Source organism: Solanum stenotomum, chromosome 12 (genome assembly GCF_019186545.1).
Source record: "Solanum stenotomum isolate F172 chromosome 12, ASM1918654v1, whole genome shotgun sequence".
In the NCBI taxonomy this organism is placed as follows: Eukaryota; Viridiplantae; Streptophyta; class Magnoliopsida; order Solanales; family Solanaceae; genus Solanum; species Solanum stenotomum.
The window spans coordinates 17,274,728-17,289,135 of NC_064293.1; the positions used below are offsets into that span (position 1 = coordinate 17,274,728).

The window sequence follows — 14,408 nt, forward strand, 5'->3', positions numbered from 1 at the left end:
TTTACTTGTCACTTATTCCTAAAAATACTTTTGAAATTTGCAATCTAAAATATTTATGTGATTATAACTAATAATCTTATCCTAGTATAGTGAACGTTGAAGTTAAATTATTTAGAAACAGAGAAATGTATACGGTAATAACAGAAACTATTGATTGTATCGTTTTTTTTTTAACAAACAGAAATTGTGACTCTGTCTCTGAGAGCACAATGAAATATTTTAAAGCAAACTTTTGATAAAGTTAAAAATAAATTACTCAAAAAAGAGAGAAGATTTTGATACATAAATTATTTTTGTAATCACAAATGGACATCAAATATAAACATACAAATAGCAAGCAGATGACTATATGGTAAACATAAAGATCTTCAACATTTTTGTAGGAATAAATTGTATGTGAATTGCTGTACATATTGAAACAAAAAAAGTATAATTGTATTCTGATCCTATAATCTTTGTTATTCAAATCAAGATATGAGTAGTGAATGTTCATCATAAACATTAATTTTTTGTAATCCCAAATCTCTGTTATAAGTTCCAGCCAAGAATATGTTTTGAAAAAAATATCTCAAGCTTTAGGTACATTCTTTTTTTACTCTTGCCCGCGTGTTGAATCGTTGCTTGAGGAGGAGGAAGAAGGGTTGATTCATTACTCACTTGGACTGCTGCTGAATTCTTGGGTTGGCATAATCATTTTCCTGAACTTCATCATATCAGCATTATACATACCAGTATCATAGTTCTGAGTGGGTGCCCCATTTGACGCGGCAAAGCTAGGAACCTTGCTTGGTTTTGGATTATCGTTCAAGTCCTCCAACGAGGAATTGCCTTCCAATGCACGTACAATCTGTTCATAATACGTAATATTTATAAGTGAAACTAGTCATTTTGTCCAAACGGAGATGAACCTTACTCTGATATCATGTAAAGATATGACAACTAAAGGATTTCTCGAGTCCATATACGCAAACCACCAAAATATGCTACAACATGTTAAATTATAATGTAAATATGCAGTATTTGTTATCTTCTAAAGAGGGTAATCATACCTGACTCATTTTGGGACGTCTTTTAGCAGAGTGGCGAATGCTAGAAGCAGCACAACCTATCATGCGATGTAGCTCATCTGTATCAAAGTTCCCTTCAAGACGTGGGTCTACCAATCCATCATATTTTTCCTCTTCCAGTGCTCTTGTAAGAAGGGGCCTAGCCTGTATACATTCATATATTAGATCAATACCTCAAGCAAAAGTTAAAAGTCTAAGCACATCAAATGTGAACTGAGGATCTAGAACAAACCCAATCTACTAAACTGTCCTCCATCATATTGCTAGGATCAACAGGTTTTTTTGCGGTTATGAGCTCCAACAGCATTACTCCATATGAAAACACATCTGACTTCTCTGTTAGTTTGCCACTTGATGCATATTCAGGAGCTAAGTACCTGCAAGTAACTTTCTAGCTTAGAGACATCTGAAGTATGTTAAAATGCATAATTGGTTCTGATTGTTGAATACAAGTTTTATACGACTAAGTAGTTATGCTTGACTCACCCGAATGTTCCCATAACACGAGTTGATACATGAGTGTTGTTATCCGAAGTAAGCTTAGCCAATCCAAAATCTGCCACCTAATAAACCAAAATTTTCCTTTAAATCTAAAAGGCATTGTGATGGTTAATAAACCTTTCTTAAACAAAAACGCGAGGTTTTAACATAAAACTTGTTCTTCATATTTTCATTGACATATCAAATGTGGCTGATCATTTAATACCAAGGCTTCATAATTGAGGTCTAGTAGAATATTTGCAGCCTTGATGTCGCGGTGGATAATTCTATATTGGCCTGCATGTATATATCAAGAAATGAGAGAGAGAGAGAGATAAAGAGAGACAGAGAGAGGTGAAAGTGTAGATTAGGATGTTCATACAATCTTCATGGAGATAAGCAAGTCCTTTAGCTGATCCCAAAGCAATTTTAAGTCTGGTCTCCCAATCCATGACAGGTTGACCTTTTCCTGCAATAATGAATTTGATTTCACCCTTATCAAAACTAGAATTAAGAAATATATTGAATCGAAATTCGGGAATCAACTAGGAAAAGAATTCTCTTAATTTCAGAATATGATTCACATGATCTTAGTAGAAGTGGGGAGTATGTACCATGAAGGTGAAACTCCAAGGTTTTGTTGTCAACATATTCATAGACCAACATGCGTTGTCCATTAGCAATGCAATATCCAACGAGGGACACAAGATGACGATGATGAACTCTGCTAATGATCTCAACCTCAGCTTGAAATTCTCGTTCTCCTTGTCCACTTCCTGCTTTCAAACTCTTGATGGCAACCACTCTTCCATCATTCAAAACACCTTTATGCACGTATCCGAAACCACCTTGTCCTAACAGATTGGCCTGAGAAAATCCATCTGTGGCCTTAGCTAGCTCCTCATAACTGAATTGACTCTGGGAGAAACCACCAAGTCCCATGTTAGGTGATTGAGAAGGCAATGGCACTGCTTGGCCTGAATAACCTGAGCCAAATTCGCCGCTTGAACTAGCTCCCTGCTGATGTGGAGTAGCTCCAGCCCAACCACTCTGAGTCCCCATTTCACTTTGTGGTACCTTCATTACATGATCCATCGACTGACGTCTATTCCATTGATTGTTGTTATTGTAGTATGGATCACCACCTAATCAAAAACATATTTAATCGAAAAAAAGAAAAGAAAAAGTAATACTATGCTTTAAACAACACTTTATTAATTAGTAACATACCTTTAGGTCCAGGAGCCATATAGTATCTCTGTTTCTTCTTCCTTTTACTACACCATACACATAGAATGATTAATGCAATTATGACTATGCCTCCGACAGCAATTCCAGCTACTATACCAACAGTACTTGAGGAATCATCGTTTGCAGGTGATGGTTGATTAGATCCTGAGCGTGGAGGAGGAGACAAATGAGCATGAGGAGGTGCAGGCGATTCACGTGAAGAAACAGGAGGTGGTGGAGAAAATAATAGAAATGATGGAGGATTTTTAGGACTATTTGGGGTTGATGGAGTATTATACGTGGATGATGGTGGTGGTGATTGTGAAGGTGTATTAGAAGAAGGATTTGGGGATTGATCATTATTATTATTATTATTATTATCTTTTGATGGTGATGAATTAGATTCAGAAGAGGATGGTGGTGGTGAAGCAGGCGGAGGAGAATCATTTTTTGGAGGTGGTGATGCATTAGGAGATGGAGGAGGAGATTGTGGTGGTGGTGATGAAGGTGGAGATTCATTTTTTGGTGGTGGAGATGAAGAAGACGAAGACGAAGGAGAATCATTTTTTGAATCTGAAGATGAAGGCGGAGTTCCATTTGAAGAAGGGCTTTCTTTAGAATCAGTATCATTGGAGGAAGCAGTTCCAGGAGATGAATCCATATTTTTAACAAATGATAAAAAATCCCTCAATATCTATCTCCCGTTAACTGCTCTTCTCAACGATTCTTCAATGTCCCTACAATATTTCCATGAACAATGTTACTTGCATTATATAATATGGGAATAAATAAATAAAAGATTTTTTTACCTCAATGAAGAACAAGAATGGATAATGATTGTCAAATGGAACAGAGAGAGAAATGTTAACATTGTAAAATTTTCATCTTAGTCTAGCAGTTTTCCCCAGCCCCAACCCCCCAAAACAATACTTGGAGTGTTCCTCAAAAGAAGGGGGCCTCTCTCTCTTGCCAAATCTTGCCATTTAACACCTCTAATTTCACCTAACATCATTAGTTAGTTATTCTTATTCCCAGAATTATAGTTCCTCCTTGTCTTTGTGCTTTCTACCCCACAATTGTCCTCTTTACTTGTCACTTTTCTCATTTACCGTTGCTTCTTTAAAATAAATTAATTTTAAATAATAAAAACACGCTCCTCATTTATTTGTAATTGTTGCATTTCTTATTAATATATTGACATATCTATTATCATTATAAAGAAATGGTGTACATGAACCAAAAATTGAAAATTCATAGGTAAAATCAGTGATTTTCTACTGTAGGGAAAATATAGTGAATTAAGGCTCCTTCAGGCCGCTATCGCATGGACATGTTATAAACTCAACTTTCTGCTCCCTGATATGATACAAGTATATGAATAGCCACAACATCATTGTTAGTACCTCGATTGATGCACGCTTCAGGCTCATTTTCATGCCTAATAAGGGACTAGATAACCATTTCTCCCAATCTTTGGACACAGCCTTAAACTTCATAAGCGATTTAGCAAGATGCAAGGGGAGCACATGTTCCTTCACCACATCTTTTATCTTCATTGCGACATATGGAGGAAGTTCATAAGAAATGAACTTGTTTAAGTAATCAAGCTGCAGTTGAAGAGAGCAATTTGAGGTATAAAGAAAAAGGGGTAAAACCTTATGAGAATTATGGTGAGAGTACTCATGAATCATGTTGTCTGCTTCAGAGAATTCCATTTTTCTGCAATTAGAAAAAGTCGTCATATATTGGCATTTGGCAATGTAAGTAGCTAATTTTTCTTCTTTCTTGGAAAAGTTGTAATCAGAAAAAACTAGTACTATTACTCATCAAATCTCCGCGACTAAGAATTTGAATCTTATACATACAGAACAGAGCATACAGAATTTTAATATGATACAGAACAGAGCATCTTATCAGAAAGCAGACATAATTAAATCGCGCTGAGGATTCTTGATTTTAAACAAGCAATGCAGTGGCCCCGGCCTGATAATCATAAGGTTATATTAAATTTTTAAAATAAAAATTAATTATCTAAAATTAAAAAAATATACTAGACAAATAAGTAATTTATAAATGATTTTAAATTGAATATTTAAGATATATATTGTCTTTTAAAAATATAATAATTAATAAACATATGTTCTTGACTAATATTATAAAAAATAATTAATTTATATTTTTCAAATTAGTATATTTTAATTAAATTAATCACAAAAACTAAAGTACAAAATTTCTACGAAATGCATGTTTGACAAAAAAATTAGTATTATAAATATAATGTCATAAAATTATAAAAACATTTGACAAAACATAATCTATTAAGTTTAACTAAAAGAATAGTTTGCAATGTAAAATATCGAGTCAATACTCCTAAAACAAATGAAATTGAAAATATAACATAAATTCTAAATCTAAAACAAAAAAGTTGACATAATACTCTTATGTCAAATTTCAACATAACATACATAAATATGATTTAAAAGAAGAGGAGAATGTAAATCTATAACATTATTCAACAATGAATTCCACTTTAATTTTAAAATTAGAATACTATCAAAATTCTGCTAATGAAAAAAAAATAAAAAAAATTGCATGGAATCACATGAAGTAAATGTTGAGAATGAGAAGGAAATTAAATATAAATAATAATTTTTTTTTTTTTTAAATATTAAAATAATAATATAAAAAAAGAATTTAAAGTAGTAAAAATAAAAAATAAATTAAAATGAAAAAAATAACTTAAAAGCAAGAATTTAAAAAGTAACCAGCTTGTAATTATACCATGTAATTACCTACTTCAATTACATTCAATTACTTGTTGACCAAGTAATTACCTGTCCAACCAAACTAAATAATTACATGACCAACCAAACATGTAAGACATTGTGTAATAATACTCAATTACACTAAATTCAATTACTAGTGTGACTTTCCAAACAGGGCCAAAGTATTTTGTTTTAAAATGCGTGTAAAGTTCAAAATAGGTGAGTAAAAGTCAAATTTGTTTTACTTGTTCATTAAGTATTTTGATTTTTAAAAAGCGTAAAAAGTTTAGAATAGACAAGTAAAAATAAACGAGAATATAATATAACTTTATATTTTTGTGGAATGGGGTCACGTGGTTAATTTTCATTGGATTTACCAAGTCATTTCTCCATTGGAGTATTCCTAGTGGTTGCATTGCATCAAAAGTTTGCTTCACAAATAGGCACTTTTCGGTAAGCATCTATAAAGTATGACAAACTTGGTTTAAGCTTAATCATACTAATCTAATCCTTCTTAATAATAATAATAAATAATATTAATACTTTTTTTCTGATATGAGACCAATAAGTTTGAGTAACTTCATTAATAAGATTATGTCCAAAGTTATTATTGACAAATTGGAATTAGTATTTGCTCAAACTCAGAGGCGAATCCAGGATTTCAAGAAAACAGGTGCACCATTGCTTTAGAATTTCGTTTTTTTTTTTTGAAAAAACTAGTGTTATTAGTTACTACAAAAATTGAAGTGAATTGTGGTTGGCTGAGATTGAACCCAGGACCTTGGTGTTAAAACCTAGCTGTCAAACCAATGAACTATCCAGCAACTTTAAGAACGGGTTCACAAGTGTTTATTTAATATGTTCTTTAATAATTATACAAGTAATATATCGAGTTTAGTCGGATGATCACGGGTTCGGGTGACCCAATTTTTACACATAAATTCGCCACTGCCCAAACTGATATCAGCTAACCAATCCGAATTTATGATGGATAAAAATATCTTTAAAAAGTATTTTACTGATCAGAGAAATGGTCATAGATATTAGAAAGAGAGACAAGCTAGCAAATGTCATCATCGTGTTAGATTTTGAGGAAGATGAAATTTTTCAACGTGTTTGTGATTGTTAATAATTGGTTCTCAAACTCGTGGCTTTTTTCATTCAACCAAAAAAAGTGACACAATGAGATCTTCTCTCTCTAGCATTGATTTATTTTTTTTACCTCTAACATGTTTGAATAAAATTGTTTCTTGCATTATACATTGTGCACAATACTCATTATGATTTCTGTGGGGTGAATATACCATAATTTACAGTTGAAAAATAAACCACAAAAATGAATAAATAAATATCATGTTGAGACGAAAGATAATAAGAATGTCACTATCCACATGAAACAGGTCCTTACACAAAATTCATTGTTCACAAAAAAGAGAATGTCAACTTAGTTTTATACATCATCCAAGTCATAATGTAAGCAGAGATTCAAAAGAGCTGTAAAATCAGTGATTTTCACCCATGGACAGAGTGAATTAAGGCTTCAGTTCAATGTAGCATTAGCAAGGCTGTTTATGTAGGGCAGGAACTTTTTGGCTGAACCGAATGCGTTTGGACTTGCTATAGACTCAACTTTCTGCTTCCTGATGTGATACAAGTATATGTGTTCGCGAACCTGAATAGCCACAGCATCACTGTTAACACAGGGTAGTACCTTGCACGCATAAGTAAGACTCCTCTCGGGTCCAAGATTGATGCTAACACTGCGCTTCAGGTTCATTTCCATGCCTTGGTAGATATCTATTAAGAAGACATTTTCCCATACATTAAAAGCAGTAACGTAGCTCAGCTCACCGTCCATCTGTGTTAAGGATCCATCCCCCTCAACTTCAACAGGTAAAGATATAATTGCAGCGATCTCTTCTTTCACATCAAAGGCCAATACTTCGTTTGATTTGGTCTCATAGTAAGCAACCCCCTTCATAAACAAACCTCCACCAACAAGACACGGATTTTCTAGATCAGAACAGTATGCAGAAGAGCAGCTCCAAGAATCTGATTCTGAAGAGTAAATCTCAAATCCGATGATTGGCTGATCAAGCATAGGAAATGCACAGATAACATGATAATATGCCTCAATGTTACGCAGAGAAGGTTCAAATGCAAGAACAATTGCCGGTTCATCCCCATGATAGTACCGAGGAGGGGGGAGAATTTTCCAGTTTTTGGTTGCAGGATTGCAAACATAATACTTCTCTAACCCCTGACAAAGGAGCAACCCGTTGCAAGAGCTTAGAATTTTGACAACTTCAGGCAAGAAATCAAGGGCTGGGCTGGGAACTCCAATTGTAGAAGGGTCCAGAGATAAAAACGTAGTATTCATATCCCATTTACTCATATTTTGATAGAAGTAGCCCGAAAAACTCTGGCAAGAGAAACTTTGTTGGTGGGTTAACAAGGGACTAGCTATCCATTTTTCCCAATCTTTGGACACAGCCTTAAACTTCATAAGCGATTTAGCAGGAAGGAAAGGGAGTACATGCTCCTTCACCAAATCTTTTATCTTCTTATCCCCTTTTCTTATGATGTGTGCAGGAAATTCATCTACCTTCTCATAAGCCTCAGTCTTAAAGTCATATCCTGCAAGCTGCAGTACAAGAGAGGTAACTTCTCAAAATCAAGAGATTTTGCTCTCATAGACTCTTTCCCTTGTTTCTTCGTCTAAAAGAAGACGCTATAAAGGAAACAGGGACTAAAGATTGGCTCATCATGAAACACTATGGGACATTCAATTAATTGAAGCTTGTATATTGCATGAATTGTTAGTCAAGTGCATTCGTCGTCAAAAAGAAAAGAATATGGGGAAGAAGATGGTAATACATGAGAACTAGGTTACACCACTAATCATCAAAAGAACGCTTCAAACTTTTATTCAATAGTTTTGCCAAACATGACTCAGAACTAACAAAACATGTCCAATTTAACTGCTGTCTTAAGTCACAAAGGAAATGCATACATCACAATTGTTAAAAAGAGAAGGCCTTAACAAGCAATAAATATAGAAAATAGTTGCTACTTTACTCTTTGCAGGTAAGTTGTACTACCTATGTGCTCTTTTTATGGAAAAAAAGATCAATGTTTCATAAAGAACTTGAACATACCGGGTGAATACCACGCCTCTGAGATGTAGTTGCTGAGGAAAATCCCTTGAAGATATAAGGAGAATTATCGTCAGAGTCATCATTCATGTAATATGCTTGAGAGAATTCCATTTTTCTGCGTTTAGAAAATAGTCACTCCAAGAGTCATATATTGTACATTACCAAATCCAAGCCAAGAAAACTATTACTATCAAAGACTAATGGTCAACCCCCCTCACGACTAAGAATTTGAAATCGATATCCTGTTTTCACATATTGGGATCATGTTACCAAGATTTACAAAAAGCTCCCATACGGTTCACTAGCATAGCAGGAACACTAATTCTTGCTGATATAATGTCCTGTCAAGATATTATATTTATTTACAGAAAAGAGAAAACAAAAAGCCATCAAGAAAATCGAAGCACAGATTGTATCATACAAAAAGAGCAGAGTTAAATTCCAAGATTCATATATTTCTTCATATGAAGCCACTAATTGTAAACAATTTCGTATGAAGAACCCCCATCAAAAGAAAACAAAAAAAAGGTGGAGAAAACAATGGAATCAAAAACACATTTCACTCATTGAAAACACAGAAAGGAAAAGACAAAAGAGTGAAATTATTGATAGGGAAAACGACCCATGGAATCACAATCACAGAGCAATGTCTAGTCTTTTTCTCTGCAAAAAAGTTGAAGATAAAAACAGAGAGAATTATCTTAACTATTTAATTTCATCTTCATCTAACACTTTTACATAATTATTCATTTCTAATACTCAACAAAAATATTTTATCAAAATACTATTAATTTGATTATTAACTTTTAATATATATTTTTCTTCTAAAAATATTTTTCACTCACCAACCAAATATCAAAACCAGAATTCCATCATTCCAACTACCAAATACTTTCTACAACATCTTTTGATTGTTATAAGTTCACTTATACACACCTATAACAAAAAAAAATATATACACCTATAACAACATTTGATGTTTAAATAATATTTAGCCAGCAAAAAACAAAAAATAATATTAGTTTTTTCATTACCAGTAAAAAAAAGACGAGAGGGAGTTGCTCGGATGGTAAGCACCCCTTACTTCCAACCTGAAGGTTATGAGTTTGAGTCACCAAGGGAGCAAAAGGGATGGGAGCTCCTAGGAAGGGTAAAAAAAAAAAAATCGGTAAAAAAAAAAAAATCAGTAAAAAAAAGGAGTATTGCTGGACATCATGCCCCAGCAGCCTCCTGGCAAAGAAACATAATTGCAACATTTACTATTCTAAGCAAAACAATTGTTAAGTCTACTATATTTTTCATTTCTTAATATTATAAAAAGTTTGAAAAATATGTATTTAAATTTAAAATCTCTAATGGATATTTAAATCTGAGACCTCAACATTTTTAATCCACTTTATTAATCCTTAGGTTACATCCAAGAGTACTATCCAATTATTACTAATATCATCATTCTTATTCAAAACTTTATCTTACTATAAGTCATACAATAAAATGATAACTAAATTATTAGACATACTAATTTAATGTAGAAAATTAGTGAAACAAAACGAAATAGGAAGATTGGCAAATAATTCATGCTATCTATGTGTTGCTCCTATTAACAAAGACAACTAGTTTTGTCAACGCATGCAAATTTGACCGAGACTTTGTAACAAAGAATTGAAATCGTCATTATTGTGGAGTCTATTCCCACTTGGTTGTAGTTGATAGGAATGTACCAAAATTACTTGGGGATCAAGTTTTTGCATTATAGGGAGGAAAATTTAAAAAGCCAAATTTGAAACCAAGAGTGAGAGATGGTTTAGTAAAGTACATAAGAATAATGTTGAATAAGGCGTATTAGTAATATTGATATTAGTTATGCAGACGGTAATTTATTATGCACTGTTTGATTTGGTTCATAAAAAATAACATGCATTGCATAATTTCTAAGAAAAAAATATTTGTATGCAAAAATACTCTACTCAAATATGATGGAAAGGATGTTGAAAATATTTTAAGGGATAAATATATTTTTAACCACGCTAATAAATGCACTAAAACTCCTTGCATTATAGTTATTCGTATCTTGATACCAAATAAAGTGTACGACTCAGTGGTGTTTAAATTGACTTATTTTTAATGACTTTGGCTTTTAAACATTTATTTTTAGTTTTGAAATTGTTTGTATAGCTTCAAAAGTGCTTTTAAGTACTTCTATAAAACTGAGAAAGTGCAAAACAAAAAGTCAAAAGTTAGGTATTATCAACTAATGACTTTTAATTTATACTCCTTTCGTCTCATTTTATGTGGGGTAGCTTCACTTGATATGGAATTTAAGAAAGAAAGGAAAACTTTTAAAATTTGTGATCCAAAATGAATAATAAAAAATTGTGTGGTCATAAATCATTTCATTAAAAATAAATATTTTATAGTTAAATTGTTACTTAATATACAAATGTATCATTCTTTTTTAAACAGACTAAAAATAAAAGTAAGTCACATAAATTGGGAGTCATTTGAAAAAAAGACACCCTCTAAGAGATATGTTGAAAAAATGTACCAAACAAAACATTAGTAACACAAAAAGTTAATGTATGCATTATTTTTTCTAATGCAACAAAGAAATAACACTATCAATATTAGAAAATATTATATAACATAAACACCATGTCAAACTAAAATCACAAAATTCTAAACTTTTTTTCTATTTTTTTGAACTACATGACAAATTAAAATAAGACAAATAAATTAAAACGAAAGAAACTTTTATCACTATGACACATAAACAACACGTCATTTCCTAGCCAACTTGACTCGAGTTTTAATACATTAGAAAACCACCAATTTATTCTCGCTGAGTCACACACGCACATCATAAGTAAAACGAAAAAGAAAAAGTCCGTAAGAGAATGGTGAACATAGAATCTATTAGATACATGTGTTAAATTCCCAGTGTTCATATAATTTCATGCAACTACAGGAACTGATGACCCATTCAAGGTCTAACTATTTAGAATGTGAGCATTTAATTTGATTATGGATTATTGAATCGTTCATTTATTTATTCAGTCCATCAAAAAATTTGTATTGATATGTGTGCAAATTGATCATTGAAATTTTGTGTTAAGATATTTTTCAAAAATAGATTGAAATAATAAAAAACGGAGAAAATGAGGGATTTAAATCGGGGCGGAGTTAGCAAAAGACCGAGGGGCTTTTATCGACGGAAAATTAAACAATTTTACATGATTTAACTAAAGGTTGAACCCTTTGACCTCCACCTAAATGATATGATTCAACTGCTAGTGAGATTAGTAGCTTTTTTAGAAGAGTCAGTTGAATCACGTAAATAGCATGATTCATATAATGAAAATTCTAGCTTCATCACGGAATTTGGGGAAGTTATCAAATGTATCAAAACAGATGCCATATAATCGGAATACAGAAACACAAAACGAAAAAAATTTAAATCAGTAATTCTGGTTGCGAAAAACAAAATCTCAAAACAGAGAGAAAACAGAATCAAAGATGAATTCACAACTAAAAACTTGATCGGCACCTTTAGATGAAAAAAAAAAAACTCACAGAGATAGCGGAGGGTAGCCGTTTTTTGATCAACAAACAAATCAACTCCGGAGAATGAAACTTGAGAAATTGATGATGAAGTTTGAGAGTTTTGCTGAGATTTTTGGTTCAGAGAAACTTTTTTTAATTTTTTTTCTTTTTTTTGGGTTTGAGAGTGATGAGTTAAAAAATGGAGAAGGAAGAGTTGGTTCTGTGTAGGAGACTGATGAAGAAATGCAATCTTCGGCAATAAAGAGGAAATTCTTGTTTGGGGGGTTGGGGTGGTGAGGGAGTACGTGGCGATTATTTATTGGCTTTACCCCGTTCTCATTTTAAGTCAAGTCTCCGTTTGGCTTTTTCCTAAGAATTTTTTACTACTATATGAAAAGAAATGGAAATCTCCTAGCTTGAAAAATAGGCACCTTTTTTCCTAAAAAGATTAGAGGGGTTACGGGAAAAAAAAACTTATTTATATTTACACTAAATAGATTAAAGGATATATGATGCATGTAACAAATTTATTAGTTTATTACGGTACATTTTTAAGTTAAAATTTGAAATTTAAAAATTAGTAATTGTTTTGGTAAGATAAAATTATCGATTAAGTTTTACATTTTCAAAAAATTATAATCACGACTTGAAATCCAAAATCATGTTTTTTAAAGAAAATGAAATTTGAAATCATGATCCCAAATCATATATTCAAATGTTGATTTGAAATCGTATATTCAATCACAAGTTAAATATAGTTCATTGATATAACTAAAAGAATAGTCTAGTGCATTAAAACTCTCACTATGTACAAAGAATTCTAAAAGAATCATATCACAAGAATCTATTATATACAATCTTATCCCGCATCTATATAAAAAAAATTATTTTCACAACTTAAACTTTTAACCTCCTAATTAGCAACTTTATCAATTACACCGAAATTCTCCCTCAATCCATTGACTCTTGATATAGTTTATTGTATACGACAAGTGCATGTATGTTTTCTTGAAGAGAGCATTAGAGGGGTGCATATAGTAGGCTACTGGGTTTATATATAAATATAGATCGAACCAATCAATACGACAATGAAAGGAAATAAATTTCTTGTCTATATTTCCCTATTTGGTTAATATAGGCTTATTTAAGAACGTGTCTTAATTCCAGTTTAACACTACATACTTTTAGAAAAAATTAAAGGGAAAATAACACAATAATACTACCTCAACTTTTTCTTGGTCAACATACGCATAAAAATAGAAAAATATCACCATTGAATTGCCCCAAATATTTTCCTAACAAGATGTAAGAAAAATATGAGAAACTTCCTATTATTTATGATTGATTGATATTTATGAAGTATACATTTTTTTACAAAATAGAGTAAATGTTTTCATATATTTGAATAGTGGATATAATTATTTTAACCGACATACTAAATATGTGACTTGTCTTTTATAACAATAGGATGTTTAACCAATGATTTCATTGTACAAAGAATAAAGATGATATTCAAAATTATAATGATTAAAATTATATTAAGTTATTAAATCATACTATAAAAATTTGGGAAAGGGAGGTGGAGGTAACTAGATGAGCTGTTTTCAAAAATCAATTTGATCTTATGTCTGGGAGCTCAACAAAAGATGAGACTATTTTCAAGATGAGGCAGGAGCTCAACTAAAGGTAGAGGTAACTAGATGAAGCTATTTTCAAGAATCAATTTGAATTTACGTCTTGAGCTCAACTAAAAAAGTCATTTATTTCGTAAGGAAATTAGTGGGGAAAAGGCTCCTCTCCAATACACTAATATATCTCTCCAGTTGGTTCAGTGCATACTTAATTTAGTGGCATCTGTCAATTTTAAAATCTAACAGTCCATATTTATTTAAATAAAGCAGCCTTTAAATCATGGTTAAATAATATGAACTCTAGTTAGCAATTCTCTCGGGAAAATGCATAAGTACCCCCTAGTCTATGCCCAAAATTTTTAAGACACACCTAACCTTTACTAAGGTCCTATTACCCCCCGAACTTATTTTTTAATTAATTTTCTACCCCTTTTCGGCCTACGTGGCACTATCCTTGAAAAAATTGTCAACACGCACTGGGCCCACAAGATAGTGCCACGTAGGCCAAAAAGGGGTAGAAAACTATATATAAAATAA

General features: G+C 32.1%; 2 protein-coding genes across 2 annotated transcripts; both read right to left on the reverse strand.

Annotated features, from left to right (window-relative positions):
• Positions 1-394: 394 nt before the first annotated feature.
• Positions 395-3,711, reverse strand: LOC125847531 (proline-rich receptor-like protein kinase PERK1). Its single transcript, XM_049527137.1, has 9 exons — positions 3,587-3,711; positions 2,778-3,514; positions 2,162-2,692; positions 1,930-2,016; positions 1,774-1,844; positions 1,554-1,630; positions 1,300-1,444; positions 1,050-1,211; positions 395-847 (listed from the first exon to the last, which is right to left on the reverse strand). Exons 2-9 carry the CDS (start codon positions 3,436-3,438, stop codon positions 650-652), a joined length of 1,932 nt encoding a protein of 643 aa, XP_049383094.1. The 5' UTR covers positions 3,439-3,514; positions 3,587-3,711; the 3' UTR covers positions 395-649.
• A 3,220-nt stretch (positions 3,712-6,931) lies between these two features.
• On the reverse strand, positions 6,932-12,517 carry LOC125847541 (F-box protein At5g49610-like). The gene is made up of 3 exons (XM_049527152.1): positions 12,271-12,517; positions 8,701-8,815; positions 6,932-8,186 (listed from the first exon to the last, which is right to left on the reverse strand). Exons 2-3 carry the CDS (start codon positions 8,809-8,811, stop codon positions 7,083-7,085), a joined length of 1,215 nt encoding a protein of 404 aa, XP_049383109.1. The 5' UTR covers positions 8,812-8,815; positions 12,271-12,517; the 3' UTR covers positions 6,932-7,082.
• Positions 12,518-14,408: the final 1,891 nt, after the last annotated feature.